Source organism: Heptranchias perlo, chromosome 8 (genome assembly GCF_035084215.1).
Source record: "Heptranchias perlo isolate sHepPer1 chromosome 8, sHepPer1.hap1, whole genome shotgun sequence".
NCBI lineage: Eukaryota > Metazoa > Chordata > Chondrichthyes > Hexanchiformes > Hexanchidae > Heptranchias > Heptranchias perlo.
In genome coordinates this window covers 86065724-86093064 of record NC_090332.1, presented here as the reverse complement: position 1 = coordinate 86093064, position 27341 = coordinate 86065724, and the positions used below count along the sequence as shown (strand labels likewise).

Genomic DNA, 27341 nt, shown 5'->3' with positions numbered 1-27341 from the left:
TTCGCTTACTACTTTTTGACAGTTCATTAAGTTAGTATTAACTTGTGACCTACCATTTTTTGATGCAGTCACTAGACTACCCCAATTAAAGAGATTTGACATAATAATGTTGACTTGTGTATTTGTTACTGCAGAGGAACTTAAAAGGTGTGTGTTTGTATTGGGAGGGGGTGGGGGGGAAATGTGGCTGTTAACTATTGGCTTTTGAGAAATTTGTCTATTCTCTTGCTTTTTCAAAATAACCAAACATAACCCTGCAAACCTACACTTTGAAATACATTTGATATTCTTTGACTGGTTTGTCTTAAATTTTATCTTCCCCTATTGGATTTTTTTCATATAAAAGCTTTCAGAAGTTCATGTAAAAAAGCTACTGATAGAATTGACTTTGGCAGTTCTCTATTTCATGGTAATTTTGTGCCACGAGATGTCACTGCTGTACTTAAAATAAATGTAGTAACTTTTTTTAATAAAAAGTCATTCCCTCCGCCTCTTCTGAAGATGCTACTGAGGTATGGTTTCATTGCGTAAGTGAACATTTTTCACATATGAGCCTAGACTGTGGAGGGAGGGCAGCATCACAGCCTAGCCCAATTCTGCCCTCATTTGATGTCCATGCTTTCAATAAAAGATAGTGATTGGGAGCAGAAACTCTGGGTGTTTTTATAATCTTTGTAGCCCAGGGGTGATGAAACGTATTGTGTCATCCCAGGTGATACTCCAGCTGCGATCAGCTAATGCAGCAGAGGCTGCTTCTCAAACTTGGGATAATCTGGTCTGTGTGGGTTAGTATTAAACTGGGCGATGCCTTTACTCACTAGGCCATTGAGGGAGTTCTAGTAACATTTTTTTATTTGAAAAATGATCAATGAACTAGTTTATATTTACAGTTTGATGTCTGGCTCTACAAAGTGGATTATGTGATTAGTTGAAATTGCCTAATTGGCATTTGATTTATTGCCTTATGCAATCCCAATAATATAACTTGCCTAATGATCAATTAATTATTTAAAACTTGATTATTTTAGGGGCAGGCTATCATTCTGAATCCAAGGCCAAGGAGTATAAACAAGTTTGTAAGAAAGCTTGTCAAAAGGTAGGAATGTTTGCTACTTGTTGGCTTATACTGCAATCTTAATATATTGAGAGTCAGGCTTCCTGATATTTTTAGCTTGCATTTGTATGTGAATTGGTCAATTGAAACATTTTCACAAAAGGCTTGAAACTTAGTCAAAACATTAAAAATAGTTTTGTCAGTTCAAGCTCATTTTATAGTAAAGGCATTTCAACCGGGAACCTGTTTGTCTTTCAGGCAATAGAGAAACTGCAGGCTGGAGCTCTTGCTGTTGATGTAGTAACAGCGGCCCTTATTGAGCTAGAGGTAAGAATATGAGCAGCAAACTGTTTCATAGTTCAGATGAAGAGCATTTCATAGTTCCTCTTACCATCCTTTGTATATTAAACTTTTTGGTGGTACAGTAGATTGGTCAGAATCCTTTATGGTTGTTTTGTTTATAGCTGTCATCAAACAGATGAAACCATTTATATGTTTCTGTTCCTTTTATCTCAGCAAATAAGTTAATTACAGTCCTAATAAATGAATAGAAAGAGTCTGTATTCTATTAGTTTTGGATTAAAATAAAAATGGAAAATGCTAGAAATTTGATAGCAGGTCCATTAACATTGAAAACGATAGGTCAACATTTCAGGTGTAGATCCTTTTGTGAGTTTGGAGGAAGTGTCTATACCCAAAACAATATTCTTGTCTTTTCTCATCTCAACTGCTGTTGGACCTGATCTTTATTGTCACCAGTTTTTGTTTTTATTTTAGATTCAAGCATTTGCCGTTTTTTTCTTTTTATTTCGTTGGTTTTAGCATCTTGAATTGAGATTGGCATTCAAAATGATATAAGGAGGGGGTACTAGGTGATATGGGAAGTTGGAATCAAACTCAGAAAAGTCCACTAGTCTCACATTTTTCCATTTCCTACAAGTCATACTGTGGGCTTTCCAAGTGAGGTTGTTAATTAGTGCTGAATTTGGGGCAGTTTTGTGCTACGGGCTATGACCACTTGGAACTGGACCGACACCACCCAAATTGTCTTGTCAGCAGACAGAGGAAACTTTCATTCTTTCAGTCTTGAATTCAGCACCAATTAGCAATCTTACTTGGAAAGCCCACAGGATGACTTGTAGGAAATGGAAAAATGTGCGACCAGTGGACTTTTCTGAGTTTGCAGCAGTACAGTGGGAGCTAAAGTCTGCATCTATCTGTGCTATACCTGACAGTGCTTGATGCTGACGCTTGGCCTTCAAACTGGAATGTGTTCTATTCTTAACATCTCACCTTAACGTGCACAAAATCCACACCAAGTAAAAGAAAAGTACAGTATTTGAAACAGCCGAACTGTAATCTATTGGCCTGTAGTATAACGAAATTTGAAAACCAATTAAAGTCTGCCTTTTGGCTCCTTTTAAATCCATTGAAGTTTTGTTTTATTATCACAGTATTCAAAATGTTTTTTTTAAAGAGACTAACTTTAATTTTTTTATGCATAAGGTGGCATAACAAAGGGTGCTGCTGAAGTCAATTATTTAGGCTTACTCCCAAAAGTCTTTACTTATGTTCACTGCAAAAGGCAGCTTTTGTTTGCAGGCCTGCCTCCCTCTTGAACTGAATCTTAACGTGTGTGTGTGAATATGAATAAACTGGGCACCTTGCTCATCCTCGGAACAAAAACATCTTTTATTTAACCAAGTTTCTATTGAAGAAGTCCTTTCTCAACATCAAATAACTTAGTTATATTCACTAAGCAGTTGGAGAGTGAATCCTGGATGGATGTTGAATCTTGTAACACATGATGGGCATTGCACATAACATGGTTCTATGTGATCATTATGTGACTGTGACTAGATGAACATAGGAACAGGAGTAGGCCATTCAGCCCCTCGAGCCTGTTCTGCTATTCAATTAGATCATGGCTGATTTGTATCTTAACTCCATCCAATCGCCTTAGTTCTGTAACCTATATCCTTGCCTAACAAAAAGCTATCAATCTCAGTTTTGAAATTTTCAATTGACCGAGCCTCAACAGCTTTGTGCAGTGGCGGGGGTGGGGGGTGGGTGGTGGTGAGTGTTCCAGATTTCCACTAACCTTTGTGCTTTGTGTGAAGAAGTGCTTTCTGACACCACCTTTGAACTATCTAACTCTAATTTTAAGGTTATGCCCTCTTGTTCTGGACTCCCCCCACCAGAGGAAATAGTTTCTCTCTATCTACCCTATCAAATCCTTGAAATGTGTGGGAATGGCTTTTTCCTTCACTTTATAGGGAGTCACTTCGCTTCTGCCTGGCACCACTTGAGTAGTGTTGAGCCTTTCAGTTCTTAATCTTTTTTCTCCCTCCCCGACACTTCAAAAAGATTGGATGAAGCGAGATAATTGCCCTGTTCAACAACTATATTGAAAAATTGAGAGTGGAGTTCCACACTTCTTGGAATCTGCCTGACTCTCTAGCTTCTTCCATACTCTGAATGGAACCACAAACTTTCTCTCAATGGCAAAATATCTGCATTAAAGAGAACGAACAACTGAGATTCAAAAATATATGGAAATATTGACAAATAGCATTGCAAGCCAGTAACCCATTCACAGCCATTGGGTAAGACTGAACAGTCAGATGAATTGATGAGCCTTAAAGGAGCAATACCTTGTGATTTATTTGTTTGGATAGTGTTCTATTTATTTTGACGTGGCGGATCAAATGCATTCAAAGAATGGGGAAGTTTTTACTGTAGGTAGGTAATGCAATGTTCTGAGGGTGTTCTTTACATGTGGTCCTGTGAAAGTTATTGTTCATGGTTTGTTTAAAAAAAAACTTTTCTCCCTCCCAGTGAGAAGAACCTAAGCTTCTCTGAGCAATTGCCTGATAAGGTTGGCAGAAATTGGGACTTCTCTGAAAGGAACCTTTTTATTTTATGGGACAACATGTTGGTACACCAAAGCAGTGTTTTTTTTTAATTTTCTTGTTGGCGACTGCAATATTGCTACACTCTCAAGGATGCCCTGCAAATATTGACATGATCCTATGGGATTCCTAAAATATGACTAAAATTTACAAACGATAAACTAAACTAAAATTAGGACTACATTTCTTTACAATGGTAAATAAAATAAAACTAAAATCCAAAGCCTAGCAATGAGGCTTAAACTAAAACTCAGATTATTTTAAGGACTAAAACATGACTACACAATATTGCAGTATATTGGCTTAAATGTCTCTTGTTTCCCCCCCCACCCCCCGTCATACCATATTGGTACCATTGCACAAAAGTCTACTAACAGCAATGCAATAGGTAATAAAACTGGAGAAATAGTCCATTCCCCAGTGTTGACATTCTTCATTATGAGCATGCATTCATCCAAGAACTTGTTTGTTTTTTTTATACTGTATTGCCAGTTAATCTGCTAAAATCGGTGTACCTTGGTGTCTTATGAAGAATTCCAGTAAGAATAGTTTTGGAAAAAAGAAATTGGATGTGGCTATCGTTTCCTGAAATTTGGATTCAAACCATCTTGAATTTCAGGGCTATAAGTGTGAAGAACAGGAAAAAATGAGCCTAGTTAATTTCATAATTAAATCTGTATAATCCTGTGTAAGATACAAAAAAAGAACACATTACTTGTTTTATTTCCAACAATTTTCCATTTCAGGACTCTCCTTTCACCAATGCAGGGATGGGATCCAATCTAAATCTATCAGGGGATATAGAATGTGATGCCAGTACAATGGATGGAAAGTCCTTGAATTTTGGAGCTGTTGGAGCACTCAGGGGTATGTACATTTGATGACTACAAATTTTGCAACCTAATTTGTATTCAAGTATGTAAAGGAACTAAAAGTGAAACAATTCCTATCATTTTATCAGATTTCCTTCATTTGGTCTGATTGCTGGAAAACTTTGTCATTGAGCAAATTTAATTCAAGTCAGTAACATCCATACATTGTATGTGGTATATTTTATAAGGGAAGGAAACCCAGATAGAAGTCATTACTTTTTAATTTTTTTGATTTCATTGACATTTCTCCTCTTCAATTTAAAGGAACTGTATTACTTAATGTTACAGAATCACAGATTTAGGGGTACTTCATAAACAATCTGGCAAGAATATGTGTGTATTTACAAAGTTCAATTCATTTATCCTGTGTGTGTTAAGATTAGGCCTATCATCCAATGTAAAAGTCACTGTTCCATTCAAGGTTGCTTGATGTGGCTTTTTCCAGGCTAAATTTTTATCTTTGCCCTCACACTGTACAAGAACAGTGGTAAGCACTATTTCGCTGCTAAATTTATTCTTTTAAAGGAGTTTGTTTTGCACATGCCCTCTTCTAGAGCCTTCTGTTTACTGGATGGCTTTCTGCTGATCTCTCCTTTGTAACTCCTGATGGCAATCCATTGCCCTTTTCTTCCCAGTCTCCTCTCTTCCACTGCTTAAGATCCCCTGCCCCAATAGTGGGTGCATTTTGGCCCAATCGACAAGTTTAAAGCTACCTGTGCAGAACGCATTGCCTGTCCTCAAATGCAGCTTGTTTGGTGTTTTACGCTGCTCCTTTCAACACCTAGAACTCTGCTCACATTTGATTTCTCGGAATCCTATGCCATCAGGGCTATGCTGCTCTGCTGGATTGCACTGTAGCCTTGGCTGCTATAACTCTGCTCTGCCACTCAATCGCTTTAAATTTAAGATAACCTGTTCTAGCCTACAGTGCCCATTCTCCTTACCTACTGTTACCTGTTGAGCTGAGCTTCAGGATTGTATCTTCAATGCATTCCTGGCTTCTGAGCTTTACTTGGCTGCTTTGTTGGGCCTTGGACTGAAATCCATCTTTTCCTGGGCCAAAGTCCATTTCTCTCCAGGCTTCTGGGCTTTATTGTGTCCTCCACCTTCACTATAGCTTACTACTGACACTGGATTCTCTGTTGGAGTGCTTCTATTTCAGTATCTGGTCTGCTTCTGTGTGGTCTCAGTTTTCTGCCCATCTGCTGGGAATTTTTCACTATGCTGAGTTAGCATTGATCAGTTCCTGTTGGTTTCCATCTTGCTCTGGATTCTGCTCCCTTGCTGCTGAATAATCTCTGCTTTGCAGTTTTTTGCTTCCTTTCCATGGCCGCTGACTCCACTCATCGTTCAGAACTCCTCATCCACCCTTCACTGGAGTTGGTTGGACCGCCTCTTGAAGCTCCTACTTCAGTTTCTGATCTGTTGCTCCTCACCTCCCTGCAGCTGTTCTTTGGACTAGCAACCTCATCTGTACTGAACCTGTCAATTTACCTTTCACCCTCCCCACTCCTCTGCTGGTATTCTGGATCCACTGGGCACATTGCTAACACCTGAAGACATTACACGCCTTGTTGGATGCCTGGGTCAACCTTTGCTGGCTCATAGTTGACTTTCCACTTCACATTGGCCCCTGTTTCCATTCGACAACCTCCACCTTTCTCAACAACTGTCTCCAAACCTGGACATGGATTGTTGCTGCTCCAAACTGACCCCAACCTGTCTACACGTCAGCTTCATCCCACCACTGGACATCAGACTTTAAGTTTGGACTCTCTCATACTGTCTCCTCCCCATGTTCTGTTTACAATCAGGACATGTCTCTCCTAATCTCTGCCGTGCTTATGTAACCCGAATTGCTTCTGTGTCCGATTATGTGTGCATTTTGGATGCCGCTATGGACCTGAGCCCATTACTTCTATCTGCCCTTTTTTTTTCTTGGCCCCTGTTTGGGCCTTTCTATCCCGTCTCCTCCACTTCCTGTCACCCCAGCCAGGCCATTATTTGTTTATTTCTTCCTTCTCTGGTACTCACCCCAACCCATCGCTACTCCTCTGATTTCCTACGCTCCTGCCACTGATGCTTGAGTCCCCCTTGGATAAGCCCACAGCCACCCTCTGCCTCTTGGCATTCTCCAAAGTATCCATTGAGACACTCATTGCTCCTTCTTATGAGCATCAACCCGAGCTGCTCTATCCTTCTCTGTTGTTGACCTGCTCGCCAGCAACCTCCTGGGGGCTGCTCACAAACCTTCTTCCTGTCGCACTCACTCTACCCCTACTACCTCCTCCGTCACCATCACTGGATCGGAAGAATCAAAAAAAATGATGCAGTTAAATTTGTTAATGTGACAATCCAGTACACTGATGAAATAAAATCTGGATACACCTTTTATTTCGGGTTATGTTGTGATCAAATCATTGCTGACAAACAAGAAGCTAATTTTGTTGTTTTATGTAATGTAATTCATTGCCCCTCTCTGCGTTTCCCTCCAGATTGTCTGTTTACTTGAGATCAAGGCCCTTACCATCTACACCCATGGGTGGTGACACTTTGCAACTTACTGAAACCAATTGCCTGGCTATGCTTTCCTCCACCTACCCTGACCAAACCACCGTGATGGTAGTGTGGTCCTTATCACCACCACTTGGTCTCTCCCCCTATCCTCTGGCACCTAATCCCCCTTCAAGCACGTCAACTTGTTCCACTCCTCTCACCTCCTTGTTCTCTACCACCCCTCCAAGCCACATCCCGAGTTTCTCAGAGATATCCTTCATCCTTTCCTCTCTCAGCAGCTGCAGTGAGCGACGACTCATCCTTGGTAATTTCAATCTCCATCTCAACTCACCTTGCCCTCTCTTCGATTTCACTACCCTCCTGTCCTCTCTAAACCTTTCCCTCCATATAAACGCTCCTACCCATATTCACGTCCACCTCCTCAACTTACCATCTCACATAGCCTCTCTACTCCTATGGTCTCAATCGCAGATAAGGCCATCTCCGACTACTTTCTTGCATCTCTCACCACCCACTTCCCCCTACCCTCTTCCAATCCCACTTCTTTTTGCAGATCCCCTGGAGAAATCTCTTCCCCCACCCCCCCCCCACCCTCCCCCCACAAAGTCACTTATGACTGCATTTTCAAACTACCGACTGACAAGCCTTTGATCTTCTATTTGCCACAATACTTCTGCAGCTGTTGATTTGCTCAACTACACCCTCACCTCCATCTATGATGCCTTTGTCCCCAGTAAAACCATTACTCTCTCCCATCCTGGTCTTTATCCCTGGTTTAGCCCCATCTTTGCTCAGTCAAGTTCAAGGGGCGCAGACTTGAATGTATCTGGCACACAACTGATCTGGCGGAAACACATCATGAAACTACAGGATTGTTGTGAAAAACCCATCTGGTTCACTAATGTCCTTTAGGGAAGGAAACCTGCCGTCCTTATCCGGTCTGGCCTATATGTGACTCCAGACCCACAGCAATATGGTTGATTCTTAATCGCCCTCTGAAATGGCCCAGCAAACCACTCAGTTGTACAATCTCGCTACAGAAAGTCACAATAATAATACAACCGGACGGACCACCCGGCATCGGACCACTAGGCACTGGACACGACAAAGGCAAACCAAGCCCAGTTGACCCTGCAAAGTCCTCCTCATTAACATCTGGGGACTTGTGCCAAAATTGGGAGAGCTGTCCCACAGACTAGTCAAGCAACAGCCTGACATAGCCATACTCACAGAATCATACCTTTCAGCCAACGTCCCAGACTCATCCCTGGGTATGTCCTGTCCCACCAGCAGGATAGACCCACCAGAGGTGGCAGTACAGTGGTATAGTCAGGAGGGACTGACCCTGGGAGTCCTCAACATTGACTCCGGACTCCATGAAATCTCTGGCATCAGGTCAGACATGGACAAGGAAACCTTCTGCTGATTACCACCTATCGCCCTCCCTCAGCTGATGAATCAGTCCTCCTCCATGTTGAGCATCACTTGGAGGAAGCACTGAGGGTAGCAAGAGCACGGAACGTACTCTGGGTGGGGGAATTCAATGTCCATCACCAAGAGTGGCTCAGTAGCACCACTACTGGCCGAGTCCTGAAGGACAAAGCTGCCAGACTGGGCCTGCGGCAGGTGGTGAGCGAACCAACACGAGGGGAAAAACCTACTTGACCTCGTTCTCACCAATCTACCTGTCGCAGATGCATCTGTCCATGACAGTATTGGTAGGAATGACCACCGCACAGTCCCCGTGAAGACGAAGTCCCGTCTTCACACTGAGGATACCATCCAACGTGTTGTGTAGCACTACCACCGTGCTAAATGGGATAGATTCAGAACAGATCTAGCAGCTGAAAACTGGGCATCCATGAGGTGCTGTGGGCCAGTAGCAGCAGCAGAATTGTGTTCCAGCACAATCTGTAACCTCATGGCCTGGCATATTCCTCACTCTACCATTACCAACAAGCCAGGGGATCAACCCTGGTTCAATGAGGAGTGTAGAAGAGAATGCCAGGAGCAGCACCAGGCGTACTTAAAAATGAGGTGCCAACCTGGTGAAGCTACAACACAGGACTATATGTGTGCTAAGCAGCGGAAGCAACATGCAATAGGCAGAGCTAAGCAATTCCACAACCAACGGATCAGATCAAAGCTCTGCAGTCCTGCCACATCCAGTCATGAATGGTGGTGGACAATTAAACAACTAACAGAGGGAGGAGGCTCTGCAAACATCCCCATCTTCAATGATGGCAAAGTCCAGCAAGTGCAGGCAAAAGACAAGGCTGAAGCGTTTGCAACCACCTTCATCCAGAAGTGCCGATCCATTTCCGCCTCCTCCCGATATCCCCACCATCACAGAAGCCAATCTTCAGCCAATTCGATTCACTCCACATGATATCAAGAAATGGCTGAGTGCACTGGATACAGCAAAGGCTATGGGCCCCGACAACACCCCGGCTATAGTGCTGAAGATTTGTGCTCCAGAACTTTCTGCGCCTCCAGCCAAGCTGTTCCAGTACAGCTACAACACTGGCATCTACCCGACAATGTGGAAAATTGCCCAGGTATGTCCTGTCCACAAAAAGCAGGACCAGTCCAATCCGGCCAATTACCGCCCCATCAGTCTACTCTCGATCATCAGCAAAGTGATGGAAGGTGTCGTCGACAGAGCTATCAAGCGGCACTTACTCACCAATAACCTGCTCACCGATGCTCAGTTTGGGTTCCGCCAGGACCACTCTGCTCCAGACCTCATTACAGCCTTGGTCCAATCGTGGACAAAAGAGCTGAATCCCAGAGGTGAGGTGAGAGTGACTGCCCTTGACATCAAGGCAGCATTTGACCAAGTGTGGCACCAAGGAGCCCTAGTAAAATTGAAGTCAATGGGAATCAGGGGGAAAACTCTCCAGTGGCTGGAGTCATACCTAGCACAAAGGAAGATGGTAATGGTTGTTGGAGGCCAATCATCTCAGCCCCAGGACATTGTTGCAGGAGTTCCTCAGGGCAATGTCCGAGGCCCAACCCTCTTCAGCTGCTTCATCAATGACCTTCCCTTCATCATAAGGTCAGAAATGGGGATGTTTGCTGATGATTGCACAGTGTTCAGTTCCATTTGCAACCCCTCAAATAATGAAGTAGTCCGTGCCCGCATCAGCAAGACCTGGACAACATCCAGGCTTGGGCTGATAAGTGGCAAGTAACATTCGTGCCTGACAAGTGCCAGGCAATGACTGCCTCCAACAAGAGAGAGTCTAACCACCTCCCCTTGACATTCAACGGCATTACCATCGCCGAATCCCCCACCATCAACATCCTGGGGGTCACCATTGACCAGAAACTTAACTGGACCAGTCACACAAATACTGTGGTTACAAGAGCAGGTCAGAGGATGGGGATTCTGCGACGAGTGACTCACCTCCTGACTCCTCAAAGCCTTTCCACCATCTACAAGGCACAAGTCAGGAGTGTGATGGAATACGTATCAGCACATGTTGTTGCTGTTGACAGGTATCAGCACATGGATGTCCTCTGTCATTGGTATTCTTCGTGGCTGGTGTTCAATCTACAAATTATGTGGAAGGATTTCACCAGTGAGAAGTTAAACTTAAATAAAGAATGAACTTCTTGCATCTTCTTTTCCCCTCCCCCCTCACAAAGGTGGTGCTCATTCTCATTATAAAACATTTAAAAGGAAACTAGCTAGCTTTGAACACTCCAATCATTGTGACAAACGTCTTAAAATGGCACAAAGCAAAAGTATCCTTAAACTTGCTTGGATGGAGCTCTATTTGGATCCTTTTTGTATTTTTATAAATCAAGTGTACATGGTTGCCAGCTGTGTCATGTTTTTCTACCACAAGTGAACCTGACCACAAAACAAATGACTGACTCATGACTTAGTCAATCATGCTGGCCATATTAGTGAATGTTAGAAAAATAAGATGTCACAGCTGGTAACCATGTGTTTTGTTACTTTTTGGGGGATGGAAGGTTAATTTGCAATATGATTTTTATACTGCTGCACCACCAACCGAGACCCTGACCCAAGCTTCATTTTATGATGTCTGTGGAGCGAACAACCAAATTCTAAATTAACAATAATGTAGTTGAAGTTGAGTGCTGTTGAATTTAAGATCATATTTGTACAAGTGAGCATTTGTTACCCACCTCATTAACTCCTTCACCCAAGTGTACTAATGTCATTACATATATACACAGTAATAGAAGTAAGTTTTGGGCAGGGGAAGACCATTTAGCCAACTGTTCGAAATCTCCTTTTCCAAACATCCCTTCACGTTTCTTACTGATTATAGAATTCATAGCCCTGTATTCCCTTTTCTAACAGAAATTCATCCAGTCTTTTTTTTAAACCTGCCATTGTTTTCTGTATTTTGCTGGTAATCTGTCCCACAGTTCTATTTCCCTGTTAATAAATTAAAAGTTGCCTAAATTTTCTATTTGCTTTTTGACGCGTTTATCTTAAAGCTGTGTCCCTTAATCATTGAATCCTGTATCTGACAGAGGAACTTTCCAGGACCCAAATTCTCCATACCCATTCTCAATTACCACTCGTTATTTGAACAAAAATTTCCTGACTGTTGATGATAAATTATTTGATAAACTTGAATAAATCATGATCTCTATACCTTCATTGTGCAGTTGATTACCTACACATAGGATGCTGCCATTGAAAGAACGAGTCCATTACTGAGTAAATCTGTTTCCATTAGCTCCACGGTATATAATTTTGAAAGGATGAATGAAAATGAGTTTGAGGCAGTAATCTTATTTTTCAGATTCAGGTTGACTTACAAACCATGTGATATTCGCTTTTTTTGAACTTTGACATCTTGACGCTTCAATGCGATTACCATGTAGATGTGCATGTTTTGTATTTTTATAATAAAGGCCATTTCCCTCCTAATGAGGGTGTGCAGGACCATTCAGGTTGTAAATCTCATGGCCAAGCCAGCAGAGCCAGCTTTCAGACCAACACCAGTAGTCCTCTTGGGCAATTCCAATTGTGTGAGTGGGCTGATAGGTATAAGCAATTTAATCTTTTAATTGCAATTGTGGGCAAGCGACTTCCTGCTATTTGGCACCTCCCCACAAGTGTAGCTGAGATTTTTAAACTAAGTAGCTTTAGGGGTATCTAACCATTGCCCACCATCAGTCCATAGCAGTGCATTTTGGTATTCCTGTACACGGAACCATGTTGTGTTTAGTATGTTATCCTCTACATAACTTGGTATTTTCTTTGTAAATACCTGTACTAAGAAAGAATGCAACTCTTGTTTTGAGGGTTTTTGAATAGTACAAAAACAAAGATAACCATTAAATGAATATTAATCCTAAGGAAGTTTTATTTTTTAAGCTATTTCAGCGTGGAAGGCGGTTGTCTGGTCGAATGCACTATTGAGCAACAGAATTACTGGAATCCATAGTTAATTCTAGATCAGTTGATATATTTTAAAAGGGATTTATGTGGTAGTTGGGAAGAGCCGAGAACACAGCAGAGTGGAAGGAAGGAAGACTTGCACTTATATGGCGCTTTTCACGACTTCGGGATGTCCCAAAGTGCTTTACAGCCAATGAAGTACTTTTATAGCACAATGAAGTACAGCAAGCAAAAAGAAAATGTATTAATCTGGCTAAGGTAATTTATTAAATACTATGTTCAAACTTTTTGTGAGGTGAAGTGCATTAACCATTATCTAATTTTACTTTTAGGGATCAAGAATCCAATCTTAGTTGCAAATAAACTGTTAAATGAAGCACAGAAGGGGAAGCTCTCTGCTGGCAGAATTCCTCCTTGGTAATTTTTTTTCCTGCTATTGTGTCTTAGGTTTTTAATGCACGATGGTTTCTAAAGTTGTACATAATCAAAACATTTTATGTATTTATAACTAACATATTTATAAAATAAGCTTTTTCCTTCAATGGTTTATGCAATTCATACATGTACGCTTGGGTGAGCAGAACGGTTCTTAATCTTTGCTTGTTTCTTAGTACAGGAAGTATCGTCTACCAGTGTTGTCGTAATTGGGAAAAAAAATTACATGCAGTATATTGCAGCTAATAAAGAAATAACCACTTTAGGATCTGTGTTCCTTCCCATTGCAGTCTAAGTACTAAAAGTATATAGGAGGACAAGATAGTTGGGGTGACAAACTTTTTCACGACAGCTATGAAGCTCTTTTGAGATATCCTGAGCAAATGATAAAGCACAATATAAATGGAAGTTTATTTTGTTTCTGTCTGTCATCTGTGCTGCTCTGAGACCAGAAACCAAAAGCAATAATTTAACTGGATGATACAGCAACAACAACTTGCATTTTATATAGCACCTTTAATGTAATAAAACGTCCCAAGGTGCTTCACAGGAGCGTTATCAAACAAAACTTGACACCGAGCCACATAAGGAGATATTAGGACGGGTGACCCAAAGCTTATTCAAAGAGGTAGGTTTTAAGGAGCGTCTTGGAGGAGAAAGAGGTAGTGAGGCGGAGAGATTTAGGGAGGGAATTCCAGAGCTTTGGGCCCAGGTAGCTGAAGGCACAGCGGCCAATGATGGACCGATAAAAATCGGGGAAGCACAACAGGCCAGAATTGGAGGATCGCAGAGATCTGAGGGTTTTAGGACTGGAGGAGGTTACAGAGATAGGGAGAGGCGAGGCCATGGAGTGGTTTTCCATGGATGAGAAATTTAAAAATCGAGGCATTGTCGGACCGGGAGCCAATGTAGGTCAACGAGATGTAGACAAATTATTCATGTCTTTTCATTGTGCCCCTCCAAGAAATCTAGAAGTATAAACATCTTGCTCCTATAGTGCTTCATCCACAGTTGAGCCTGAATGAAAATGAATTTGAGCCATGCAACACTAACAAAATGTAATCGAAGGGTGGGCCTTGCCAATCAGCAAGTAGCAAGCAGGTATGAAAGTTATTAATCAAGAAGTGCTGTGAAGATACAAAAATTATGAATCAGCCATTAGCAAACAGCTATCAAAAAAAACTAGCAAGGAAAAGAGTAGTAATGACTTGAAATAATTTTTGGAAGTTGTTTTGTAGGCAATCTTTTGTAACTAACCAGAAGAGCGAGTACTAAAAATAAGTTTCCTAATTATATAATTTAAATTATACAATTTGCAACAACATTAAACTTAAGATTTCTTTTGTGTGCTTGAAAAGACTCCATGAATGCTTCCATCTGGAGGCCATTCTCTGTCTCAGAAGTCTGGTGCTTAAATTTTGCTGAACTTTCCAGGACTGAGTGGGGGGAAAAAAACTCAACCAAAGTAGCAGAGTTGCGGAATGCACAACTGTCACTCTATGCATGTCACACTAGAACTCCCAGAATGCAACAATGCTGTCCTGATGAACTGTAACTCCCAGAATACAGCATAAAGCTTCCCCCCCTCCCACCCTTTTCCAAACTCTTTCTCTCCCTTTATCTCTCTTCCTGACCCCCAATCCACTCACTGGCTCTTGCTTGCTGCTACTCCCCCTCTGTTTTTTCTTTCTTATGTGTTTATTTACCTGGAGCTAGTAAACAGATAAGTCCCTACTTCACACAGGGATAGTGATTTAATTTTTAAAAATTTATGTTCCACCCATCCTCATGTATGATGCCTGGCACATGATGCGACCATGATAAACAGCTCAGCTATGCTTCAGATCATCTGTGAGCAATGTCACTGGTAAATAATTAAATTCTTGACTATCGATACTTCATGGCATATTTGGATACTCTTGCCCAACAGCGCAAAACTCCCTGAACCAAGATTAGGAAAGTTAATGAAAGTGGAGTTGAAGAAGTAGGTTTTGAAGTGGCTTTTGGAAGGAGCGAGGGCACTCAATCTTGACCAACAAAATCCAAAAAGCAATCCAAGACTTGCAGAATGCTGCAAAACTGTATTTCCTGAGATGACTCCCATGCTGATTGGACTAACAAAACATAGAGATTTCTGGTTGGAAATCAGATCCAGGAGCAATAGAATTCTCAGAACAGCGTCAGTTATTATTGAACAGATAACGGTGAACTCCTAGTTTTGTCAAGTCCAATGGGTGTCATTTTAAGCTGCAAGAAATTACAGTTTGAAATTAGGTTTCCCCTCAAAACCTATGGCTGGGAATGGAGGCAAGTGCTGCCAGACCAAGTATATGACACATTCTTCCCCTTTTGGGACCCCAGAAAAGACTTAACTGGAGCTCAAATTGCTCAGTTACATTGCTCTCCCTGGCAGCCTCCAGCCCTGAAGGTATCCCAAGACCTGTCAACCCTCTTGCTGTGTGGAACAGCTGTGGCTTTGCAGAGACTCTCTCTCTCTAAATGACATCAAGACATGACATGAAAAGGCATCTCTGAAATAGGGAAACTGCTCCATGAGGGCCAAATCATGCCCTTCCAACAGGTTCTATATCCCACTTCCCCAACTGGACTTCTGCTGTGTTCAAATCCAAACTATCTTTGAAGCTTTCTAAACTCCAATGTCAGTCAACCCTGTTAGAAATGGCCATCTGCAACAGAGAACTTCCTGCAGACACATTGTCATCATCTACTTAATATTCTGCTCCATGATTGCTTATGTAAATATTGAGAACGTGACCTGGGCCACCCACTCCCAGCAGATCACAAACTCTGCAGGATTGAGGGAGGACCAACTCAATTCTGCACCACACACACTCCATAATTTCCACCCAGTTTAGTCAGTTAAGTGCTCGCAGGCCAGAAGGGCACATTTCACACATTCTCATACTCCTGCTTCCAATATTAATTGAATCCATATGATTTATATCAATTAGTGTTAATTGTATTCAGGTGGTACACATCAATTGGGGACCCTCTCTTGTATCCATTTATATGAGAACTTATCTAGGGTGTGGGGAGTGCTGAGTTCTGTGAATAAAGGCTTGGAGGCAACTGAAGACCAGTTCTAGTAGTCTATCCTTCCTGGCTATCCAATTTGTAACATCCAGTTCTTCTGGATCAGTGCATTCGGGCCACCAAAGCTGTGACTGCCTTACCATCCCACCAGATCCAAGTCCAAGACTACTCGGCTTACTGCTAGGGGCAAGGAACCCCTACCACTTGCAGACTTGGCTAGCTTTTGCTGCAAGAAAGTCTGGCACTTCCTGATGCCTCCTCTTCATCAAATGTGGGCCGAAAACCACTGGGCAAAATACAGCTGGGAAATTTGTCAAGCTACAGAGACTGTATCTGGAGAAATAGGCCTGTTTCCTGCATGCCTAAATCCCCAACCCATAGATTGACACTGACACTGCTTCCACACCCCTCAGGTACTAGGCACTGTGCGAAACTGGTACCCACAGACTCCTCCCCCATCCCCTGCAGGTGGGACCTCAGCCCTCTGATGAGGGAATATGATGACCCTGCCAAATAGTAACCTGTCCAAGTGTAAAGAATTACATAACTCTACAGGATTTTCAGTGTTTTTATCTACCTGTAAATAGCATGTACTGTGTTTGGTTTTCTATTAATATCTGAGAAAGCATGCAAATTCTTGTATAGCTGAAATAAAATCAAGTTATTTGGACAAAGAGTGGATATCTGACAAGATATTGCACATTAGGAATCTTATGTGGATTCATCTATGTTAGCACTTCAGCTTCAACTTGTATCATCCTGATCTACGTGTTGGTTTGCAGTGAGTTTTTTTAAGTAATGTCAACATTTTTTGGTGCCCTTGAGTGAAATTGGGGAAAAAAGAAAAACTAATTTAAAAAAAAATATACTGGGGACAAGTACAGAAACTGCAGTAAGCAATGAAAATACCTGTGATCTCATTATCGGGCATTTAATAGCTTCTCCATGAGTGTTAAATGAATCCATCTAGTAATGTCTCCGTGACAGCAGCAGTAGCTGCCTTTCCTAATAATAATTGAATCCATATAGATTCCTAATACCCCCTTCCTGAACCATTCTGCCTTGCCACATCTCTTCCCACTTTCAGAAGCCTTCGCAAAACCTACTTCTTGCACCACGTCTTCTGTCACTTTCCCTAACCCACATCTCAATTCTTGCTCAGCATCTGAGTTTCATCCCTTTCTGAAATACCTTGCATCCATAACAAAGTAAAACATCGCTAAATAAATGCCTGTTGATTTTCAGCAGATTTCTGAAAAAGGCATTGCTAAGCATGTTTGTCCTTTTGCAGTACATCATTCATGTTTTGTTATAAAACATCGACTTGAGTTGTTTTGCCAAACATTCAAAACCTGATTGATGCTGTAGGTACATTTTATATGGGTAATTTTGCACTGCTCCGCTCTGAGTGTGGTGCTTCCTTTCATGGGCGCAGGGTTGGCAATAGGCCTGTAACGCTGTAGGTCCACTTCTGTGCCCTCTGCTCCTATTTTGAGAGACTCCATGCTAGAAAAAGAGCTTTGCAGAATGACCCCTTTTATATCTAAAGCCAATCTAAATAAATATCTCTTCTGTTGGGTTGTCACCAAATACTTCTATAATGGTCTTAATTTTAACTTATCCCAGATTCCTTATTTTAAATAGTGGGACATGTCTTAAAACTCTAGGGTCCCATGTTACATTTTCCATCTGTAGATAGGACCTAAGGAAGCCCATCAGTAGGAAAGCTTTTGTTTTCCCACTAACTAAAATGATGTATTGGGAATTCATACTAGTGACGTGTCATTTTCATCCCTGCTGGTGCTGACATCTGATGTGGTATGACGGCATCTTCTTACAGTAAGTATCGACTTGAACACTTAATGCATAGAGCACTTAACTGTAGCCCGTGTATAGTGAAATACTTACATTGATCAGAAATGCTTACCAATCATTATGCTCTGGGTTTACTGCAGAAATTTTATTTCTGCGGAGGTCCTGTGCTCTTGTCCCTTCTATTCTAAAATCTTATTATCCTCCATTGTGCTTGCAAGAGAGAAATAGGAGTATGTAGAATAATCAGTATTAGTGATTTTACGAGGCAATAATCTAATTGAATATAGTATTTCAAACGACAAACTGAACAAGTGAAACTTAATCCTTTTAATAACAGATCATCTGAACTGTGAGATTAGAGTGCAACCTTGAACTTGCTCTTTGTTTTCAGTCCTTATGTGTGCTATGCTGATTTTTATATTGTGGTTTTGTGCCACTTTGGTTAATTTTGTGCTGGTAGTGGTTTTCACCTGATAGCACAATTTGGAACATTGTTGCAGGATTGGTAAACATTCTTTTCCAACCCTATTGAAGGACATCAGTGTGGAGCAATGGAACCTTTTTTAAATTTTGGGTACTTGTGATTAACTCAGATAAAGTGAGGAGGGGTTGCTGGCCTGTGATCAGCTGGATTGTGGGACTTTGCACTACCTGTGGGGAGGGCAACTCCAAGAGAAGAGTTTTCATGAAAATAATAAATATACTTTGGGAGGGAAACTGTGATGTGGAAGAGCAGGGGAATTTGGAGGTTCAGGTTCTCAAAACATTAAAAGCAGAGTCTCAACTGGAAAGTTAATGGAATACTGGATTTTATGGCAACAACTATAGAATATAACAACTGAGATGTAACGGTGACTCTACATAAAACCATAGAAAGACCACAGTTGGAGTACTGTGTGCAGTTTTGGGCTCTACACTGCAGGAAGGATGTTGAGGCAATAGAGATGGTACAGCACAGATTCACTCAATGCTGCCTGGTGCAAGGAAATATAAATATGAAGAAAGAATGTCAAAATTGGGGCTGTCTTCATTAGAACTGAGGAGTTTCCAGGGTAATTTGACAGGTGTTTAAAATTATGGAAGAGTAGACAGAGCATATAGGCACACACTTTCCAGTGATTGAGGAATCTTGAACAATTGATTGAGGTGACATAGATGTAAGATTAAATGTAAGAGATTTATGTCAAAGAGCAGGAGAAACTTTTTTATGCAGAGGGTTGTGAGGCTGTGAAATGCACTACTGGAGTTTGTGATTCAAACAGAAACTATGCTAACATTTTAAAAATGGGTTAGATGGGTGGTTGAAAGAAATGGGGATAAAGGGATATGGGAGCAGCATGAGCACATGGCATTGGGACTATCTGCTCCTGTGGAGGATATGAACACTGGGCTCAACGGCCTGTTTCCATGCTGTAATTTCTATGTAAAAGATTACGGTCCTCTTTGTTCTGTTTGATATAGGATGTAGTTAGGCATTTGCTTAATTTACCTTTTTTTGTTGGAGGTGGAAATCTTTACAAAACCTTTCCTTATTCAATTAAATGGGTTGAGTGAAGTCCAGTTTCAACAAATGGTTCATACCTGACACAATAATCTGTTTTGTCTCTTTACAGATGCTGACTGATCTCTATTTCTATTATCATGTGTTTTTATTCTGTGATAGTTACATGTGGTTTATCAGGGATGGGCTGAATCACAAAACAAAATACTGCAGATGTTGGAAATCTGAAATAAAACCAGAAAGCGCTGGAAATGCTCAGCACGTCAGGCAGCATCTGTGGTGAGAACAGACGAGATGTTTTGGGTATGGGTCCTTCCTCTGAACTGAAGGGCTGAATCACCTCTTTTTTTCCTTCTTTCCCAATAAGTGTTTCTTTATCCCCAATCTTAATGCTGCACTAGGAAGAATTTTTCAGTTTCCCATGCGTGTTCCCTGCTATGAGTGAGAATTTGTGTTGAATTGTGTGGATCCACATACTGTAAGACTAAGATTGCTGCAGGGGAGTGTTTACAAAAGTTTTGCGCCCAGATTCCAGCACAATCTGGGCGGAATTGGCTGAACCAGTGCAAAAGATCGGGGAATTTAAAACGTAGGTGAGTTACGTTCAAAACCATTTGCACTCGTGTTTTCCAAGATCTTTTATGTTGGTTCAAGATTCAATTCGCCCAAATCAGGCCCCGTCCACAAACTGGCCACGCCCCCAGGTCGAGATTGCACTAGTTCGGGAAGGCTCTTCAAATTGCCCTCATTTTCTTGGGCGCACAGGCACTGCTGGGCAGTTTTAAAAGTTTTTACATATCAAAAAATATTTCATTTACCAAGAAGCTGACTGGTGTACTCCAATGAAACTATTAAATGGTTCAGTATAGTTTTTTAAGCCATTTTCAGTGGTTTTAAATCAGGTTGCCCACAAGTGGAGGACTGGACACCCATACTAAAAATGCTTATTTTTGTTGATCATCCCATTTTCAGCTGTATTAATAAAACTGCACAGGATACCACCCTTAAATACATCAAGGAATACTTTTTAATGGAAAAAAACCAATTACGTTCTATTACGATGCCCAATTGCGGTGGTTCATGGAGGATTTTACGTTTGTGATTGTGCAAGTTAATTTTGGTGGAATCTTGAAGTGTAACGTAACCAGTGCGTTTTGAGCTCAATTTCCCTGCCCCTGCTGAAGTGCATTTCATCTAAGGTTACTACAGCTGGTAGACGAAAAGGACTTTTATCAGGGCTGGATTCAAACCTTGGTATCACAGATGAAAAGGATTTTGATAAAAGCATAAGAATGCAGAGACAAGAAAAGGATATTCAGCCTAGTCAACTGACTGTCATTCCAACCCACTATACCACTGAGTTCTTCCTATTCAAAATTGTATGTCTCATTATAATGCAAATGTTACCTTTTATTCTGCATGCTCTGAGCTGATCCATAAGGCCCAGTTTGTTAATGGGGCAATTTTTGCTTGCATGAGGCTGCTCTTGTATTATATAACACTCATAAATGACTACATCTTATTTAAGCTGCTTTTGATGTGATCTGTTGCATAAAACAGCATTGCAGGCAAATATTTTATGTTTTCGTTGTAAGTGTAGCTGCTGATGAATAAACATGGTAGTTGGATTTCATTTTCATAGAGCAGATTTTAAGCAAGAGAGCAAATTAGTAGCTGATTGGTGGAAGTTGGAATGCTGAATGGTAGCTGATATGTCCATGTTGAAACATTACACATTTAGTACATTGTCTTGACTGAGTCTGAAAATATTTAAGCTATATAATTTGCATTAATTGGGTAAAACACCCATTTTAAGAGACTGCCATCTAAATTACAATGAACCCCAAAAGAACAATATAATCTTCAGAAACAGGCCATTTTTATGTTCAGTTACAAGCCAACTGCTTACAGAAAATATAGTTTAAAAATATGTAATGAAATCTCTCTGGAGCAATATACAGTTATTTATAGATCTATAAAATAACTTGGATGCAAATCACAAACATAAAACAACAGCGGTAAGGGTGAACAAATTGGTATTTTTAAGGGAAGAGTGTGGATTGCGCTGTGGTAGATATTTAATTCACACTGTGTACCTAGTTTGGCTCATTTCTGGTTAATGACTCCTCCGTCTCTGGTTGACACTAGCTCTGGGTATTAAAATGTTCTTCAAAAATCATGGAGGTTTTTGTATGACTGACACAACATTTGCCTGTCTTCCATCATGGCATTGCTTCTCAAAAGTGAGAGGCTTGATGTTGACTGACTTATTTGCTGGAAGTTTCTGGCTACAAGGATTTCTCTAGCTGAGGAGAGATCTACATTTCTGGTTCTGTCCAGAGGTACACCTCCAGGTAAGATGGGGAAATCAAGTGTAGGCAGAAAACACTTCCAGAAGCAGTTCAAGGAGGAAGCACCAACTCACTTGCCTGGAGAGAACATGTCAAGGTTGCTCACGATTCACAAAACTTCCTCCAACATTGGCCACAAATCTGTTCTGCCTTTGAGCTCTGTAGCTGGATTGTTGCTGTAAAGTTCACTTGACTAGAAGTGACAGAGAGGCTAAGTCTCTGGTGCTCAAGCCATCACTGCAAGTCATATGCTGAGCTTTATTTGCAAACCTAAGTTGATGCTGGACCTAATAGGTGGAAGGTGTTCTGATATTCTGACATCAACATCAGAACTCTCCATGCACAAGGAATTGAGTGCTTTCCTCTCAATTTCTTGGCGTTCCTTCAATCCATTGGCCTCCAGCCATTGAGAATTTTTTTTTTAACAGCTTGTCAAGTTACCACTCTTACTGGCTATGTCGTTGGCCTAAGTGGAACTGACCTAGAAGTGCCAGCCTTAATCTTATCAGCAGGAGAAGCCAAAGCAGTCTTGGTATCTGATCCATTTTTGCACTTTTGATTCAACTGTCTTATCCCAGATCAGCGGATAGTTTACTGATTTCACCGTAGACTTATCTTTCTCCTGAAGAGGATGATGCTATTAGGAGGGGTTTGTCCTTCAAAGGTTTGCTCTGAAACACATCATTCCTTCCCAAACACAGTACCTACTTTTAAAAAGGGGACACATATGACACAGGTTCACCACAATGATACCAGGGCTAAAAGGGTTAAATTTTGAGGACAGATTGCGTAGACTAGGCTTGTATTCCCTTGTGTATAGAAGATTAAGGGGTGATATAAATAAGGTGTTTACGATGACTGAAGGATTTGATAGGGTAGGTAGAGAGAAACTATTTCTTCTGGTTGGGTAGTCTGTATAGCTAGGCTGTAAGGGATGATGTCAGGAAGCACTTCTTCACACAAAGGGTAGTGGAAATCTGAAACTCTTCCCTCAAAAAGCTGTTGAGGCTAGGTCAATTGAAAATTTCAAAACAGATTGATAGATTTTTGTTGTTAGGTAAGGGTATTAAGGGATATGGCACGTAGGTTGGTAAATGGATTTGAGCTACAGATCAGCCATAATCTAATGGAATGGTGGAAAAGGCTCGAGGGGCTGAATGGCCTTTTCCTACGACACAGACGACTGCAGACCCATTAGCCTAATATCAGTAGCAGGTAAAATAATTAAATTAATTCTGATGAGTAGCCCAGAGCAGCAAGTATATTGAAATAGCTTGATAAACATCCCAGCATGAATTAGAAGGGCAAGGACCCACCTTTTAATATCATCTCTGACCATTTCCTCATTTCCCTACCCTCTCATAATCCCATAACCCTCACCACTTTTCTCCAGCAAAAACTCTTCCCTTAGCTCCTGCATAAACCTCAACTCCCAACTTCCTCTCCTCTGGCCCTCCATCCGTCACAATATCTCTGCTGCTGTAGACTCAAACTTGCACTTGAATCCAGTTTTGATGCCCTTCTTCCCAGCAAATCAATCACCACCTCCCACCACAGTGGTTCCCCCATCTTCAAGTCAAAGGAGCACAAACTTGAGCATACCCGGTACACAATTGACCTAGCTATCTCTATCAGTCGCCAGATTTGGCTCAACTGTGGTGGGAGGTGGTGATTGATTTGCTGGGAAGAAGGGCATACTTTTTTGCAGTGTAGTCATTGTTGTAATAGGAAACCAGTGTGGTTCCATTCTTATCCAGGATGAAGCCAGCACTACTCCTGCAATGATTTCTCCTTCCGCCTCTGCACTGTCGCTCTGTCCAGACGCTCCCAAGGATCCGTGCATCCGTAGGCATGAAGTCAGTTTCCATATGTGTGCTGATGACTCGCAACTCTCCACCACTTACCTTGACCCCACAACCACTTTCCTGCTGTTGGCCTGGTACTCAAACCAAATCCTCTCCATCGCCAACCCTGTTTACTTCCACCTCTGCAACACCAACTATCTCCGCCCCGCCTCAGTTTATGCGCTGCCTAAACCCTTATCTGTGCTTTCGCCATGTCCTGACTAAATTATCCCAATGCTCCCCTCACTGGCCTTCCATTTTCCACGAGCCCCAACTTGTTTAAAATGCAGTCGCTTGCATTGTGTCCTGGATTAAGTCCTATTCACCCACCATCCCTGTCCTTGTTGTCCTTTGCTGGATACCTGTCCTCCACTTCACCCAATTTAAAATCCTTGTCTGTGTTTTCAAATCTTGCACCTCCCTATCTCTGCAACCACCTCCAGCCATATATCTCCTCCCACAACCTTCAGTCCTCTATCTCCGGCCTCCTGTGTATTCCCCCTTCCCTTTGCACTGCCATTGGTGGCAGAGCTCTCTGGAACTCCGTCCCTAAGTCCTCCTGTCTCTATACTAAGATCTTTTTAAAAAACCTTCTTGAGACCCACCTTTCTGACCTACCCTTGATCGCCTCTCCCATGGCTTGACATTTGTTCCCCTTATTGTTCCTTTCTAAAGTACCTTGAGATGCCTTGTATGTTAATGGCGCTATATAAGTGTAAGTTGATTGTACATGTGCAAAGGGGAAATGCGTTACCATCTCCCATCACTATCGCCTCTGTTAACAGTATATTGTGCATGTATTTTATACTTCTTAATGTTGCTGTTTTTATTGAAGCTATCAATTATTTTTTCCTTTTTCTTAGTTTTTTAGTTGGAGAAGGGGCTTACAAATGGGCAGTGGATCATGGAATTGTACCATGTCCTCCTGACATAATGGCAACAAGTAAGGAGTTTTCAGCTTTCCTTTTCTATCATTTTGAAGACTGCTGGAATTATTTTTTGGAAATGCAAAATTCTTCATATTCAAGAAAAAGAAACTTTCATTTATATTTACTGTACTGTCCTGTCCAATTTTTGTATGCTACAGTTACTGGAAAGCTTTCCAAAATATTTATTTGAAAAAATGTGTTTAACTTCAAGGGCCCTACAGGTAGCCTGCTTCCTAACTTCTGACCATGTCATCTTTGGCTTGGAGACATGGGACATTGAAGCTGAACTTTGAGAACTTTTTACATTTTATCCTTTTTTTATTGCAGATGGGTGTTTGAGTGGTCTGCAACACCTGGAATAGTGTTGTAATGTCAGTCTTAATTGTTTCATGTCTATATAAGGTGGCAAAATGATGCCTGGCCTACACAGTGCCTCATAGGAACAGGGGTAGGCCATTCAGCCCCTTCAGCCTATTCCGCTATTCAATTAAATCATGGCTGATCTATTCCTCAGCTCCATTTGCCCACCTTTGATCCATATCCCTTGATGGCCTTACCCAACAAAAATCTGTTGCTCTTAACCTTGAAAATTTCAATTGACCCAGCATCTACAGCCTTTTGGGGGAGAGAATTCCAGAATTCCACTCCCCTTTGTGTTCCTGATTTCATTTAAATTTGAACAAAACTATCTGATTCTTTTCAGAAGCAAAATACTGCAGATGCTGGAAATCTGCAATAAAAACAGAAAATGTGGAGAAGCTCAGCAAGTCAGGCAGCATTTGCGGTGAAAGAAACAGGGTTAACGTTTCAGGTCAAAGACCTTTTGCCAGAACTGACGAAAGGTGTTCGACCTGAAATGTTAACCCTGTTTCTTTCTCCGCAGATACTGCCTCACTTGCTGAGCTTTTCCAGCATTTTCTGTGATTCTTTTCAGACTCTGCCCTCAGCCTTTTACTTTTAGCTGAGGATATTGGTAGTCAGCAAAAAAAAGGCTCCCTCTTTGCCTTCCCCTCCCACTTCCTCCCCTCTTCCTCCCCCCCCCCCCCCACCTCCTCTTTCTTGCATACTCACTCTCTCACTCTCACTCTCTCTCTCTGCATGCGTGCTTGCATTCTCGCAAGCACTCTCGTGCTCTGTTACCCCAACCCCCTTCACTCTGTTTCTTACTTTTTCCCTCACTTAGATCTCACTTCCCTTACTCTGTCTGGAGTCCACTACGTTGCCTAGCCAAGTCTTCTCTTTTACGTTGTCCGTTGTTGCTGATGGTATGATGAAGAAACTAGCTTGGAAGAGCTGTGCTCTACAGTACGAGAAAATCAGAATCTTCTCACATTATCCTCCCAAAACTAATGAGCTCTGATTTTGTTTTGTTGGTCACTGAACCTATCAATCCAGTAGTGTTTATAATTTTCTTTTCATTCTTGGGATGTGGACGTCACGGGCAAGGCCGGCATTTATTGTCCATCCCTAGTTACCCTGAGAAAGTGGTGGAAACTGCCTTCTTGAAGTGAATGGCTTGCCAGGCCATTTCAGAGGGCAGTTAAGAGTCACCCATGTTGTGGGACTGGAATTATCTAAAGCAGTTAAGGACGGCAGATTTCCCTCCCTAAAGGACATTAACGAACCAGTTGGGTTTTAACGACAGTCTGATAGTTTTCATGTTCACTTTTCTCATACCAGCTTTTTATTTCCAGATTTTGAAACTGAATTCAAATTCTGAAACCTCCCAGGTGGAATTTGAACTGGACCTCTGGATTGGTAGTCCAGTAACATAACCATTGCACTGACTGTATCTCATCATATCTATGCTTGTAAAATTTATAACTATTTGTAAACAAACTATACATGCATGAGTATTTTGGAGAGACTTTAACAACTACACAATACATTAGAACAGAATTGTAGAATTTTGCAGCACAGAAGGAGGCGATTGGAAACATTGTGCTTGTGCTAGCACTTTGACGGAACTCTGCACATTGATTCCATTCCTCTGCCCGTTCCCAGTAGTTTAAATTTAAATGTGAAGGGTAGGTTTTGTGTTCTCTCTATATATTTAAATCAGGTAGGTTTGAAAAAATGCTTGGGGTCCGCTAAACTCGTTGAGCACTTGGTAAGCTATGTTTGACACAGCACTGAATTCAATGCGATGCCAAATGGAAGTGAGGACAATGGCCCTGCTTTGCTACAGGGTCAGATAGGACCTTATTTCTGGATTTAAACTGCAAGTTTAGCTTAGTGATTATCTTAAGTTTTGAAATAATTATTTTTTTTTTATTTTTGGGCTTTTGCACAGAACACTGATATATCTTCTACATTTTGAAAAAAACATGTGGACCAAAACCTTTTAGGAGGTGAAATTGTACTTGGGCAGTAACTCAAAACAGGCACTAACGAATCAGCAGCCTGTTTTGTACCGCGCCCGATTCACTTTTAAAAGAAAATCGGGCGCAGTGTAGAACAGGTTGCCAATTCTAAAAATCAGTTATGGAATGGCTTCTTTTTTTTCCCTCTTTTGGATGCCGATCAGCAACTGGAATTATGTCATAGCTAACCTAGCTTAATGTGAAGCCGCAAGTGATCTATAACTAACTGAGGCTCTGCATTTTCAATTTCTTTTTTTTTTCTCTTTCCCCTTGAAAATCAATAGGCTTGCAAATGCACTAGA

The 27341-nt window shown here is 41.4% G+C and overlaps 1 protein-coding gene across 3 annotated transcripts in view; it reads left to right on the top strand.

Annotated features, from left to right (window-relative positions):
- The window catches only part of tasp1 (taspase, threonine aspartase, 1), a 91534-nt gene that overhangs the window by 6746 nt on the left and 57447 nt on the right, over positions 1 to 27341 (top strand). For 2 of the 3 annotated variants that reach the window (XM_067989461.1, XM_067989462.1), the window contains exons 2-6: positions 1029 to 1096; positions 1313 to 1381; positions 4713 to 4833; positions 13080 to 13164; positions 24611 to 24690. In XM_067989461.1, coding sequence (XP_067845562.1) covers positions 1029 to 1096; positions 1313 to 1381; positions 4713 to 4833; positions 13080 to 13164; positions 24611 to 24690 — 423 coding nt within the window. The remainder of the gene's footprint in view (positions 1 to 1028; positions 1097 to 1312; positions 1382 to 4712; positions 4834 to 13079; positions 13165 to 24610; positions 24691 to 27341) is intronic. The other variant, XM_067989463.1, reaches the window with a different exon arrangement.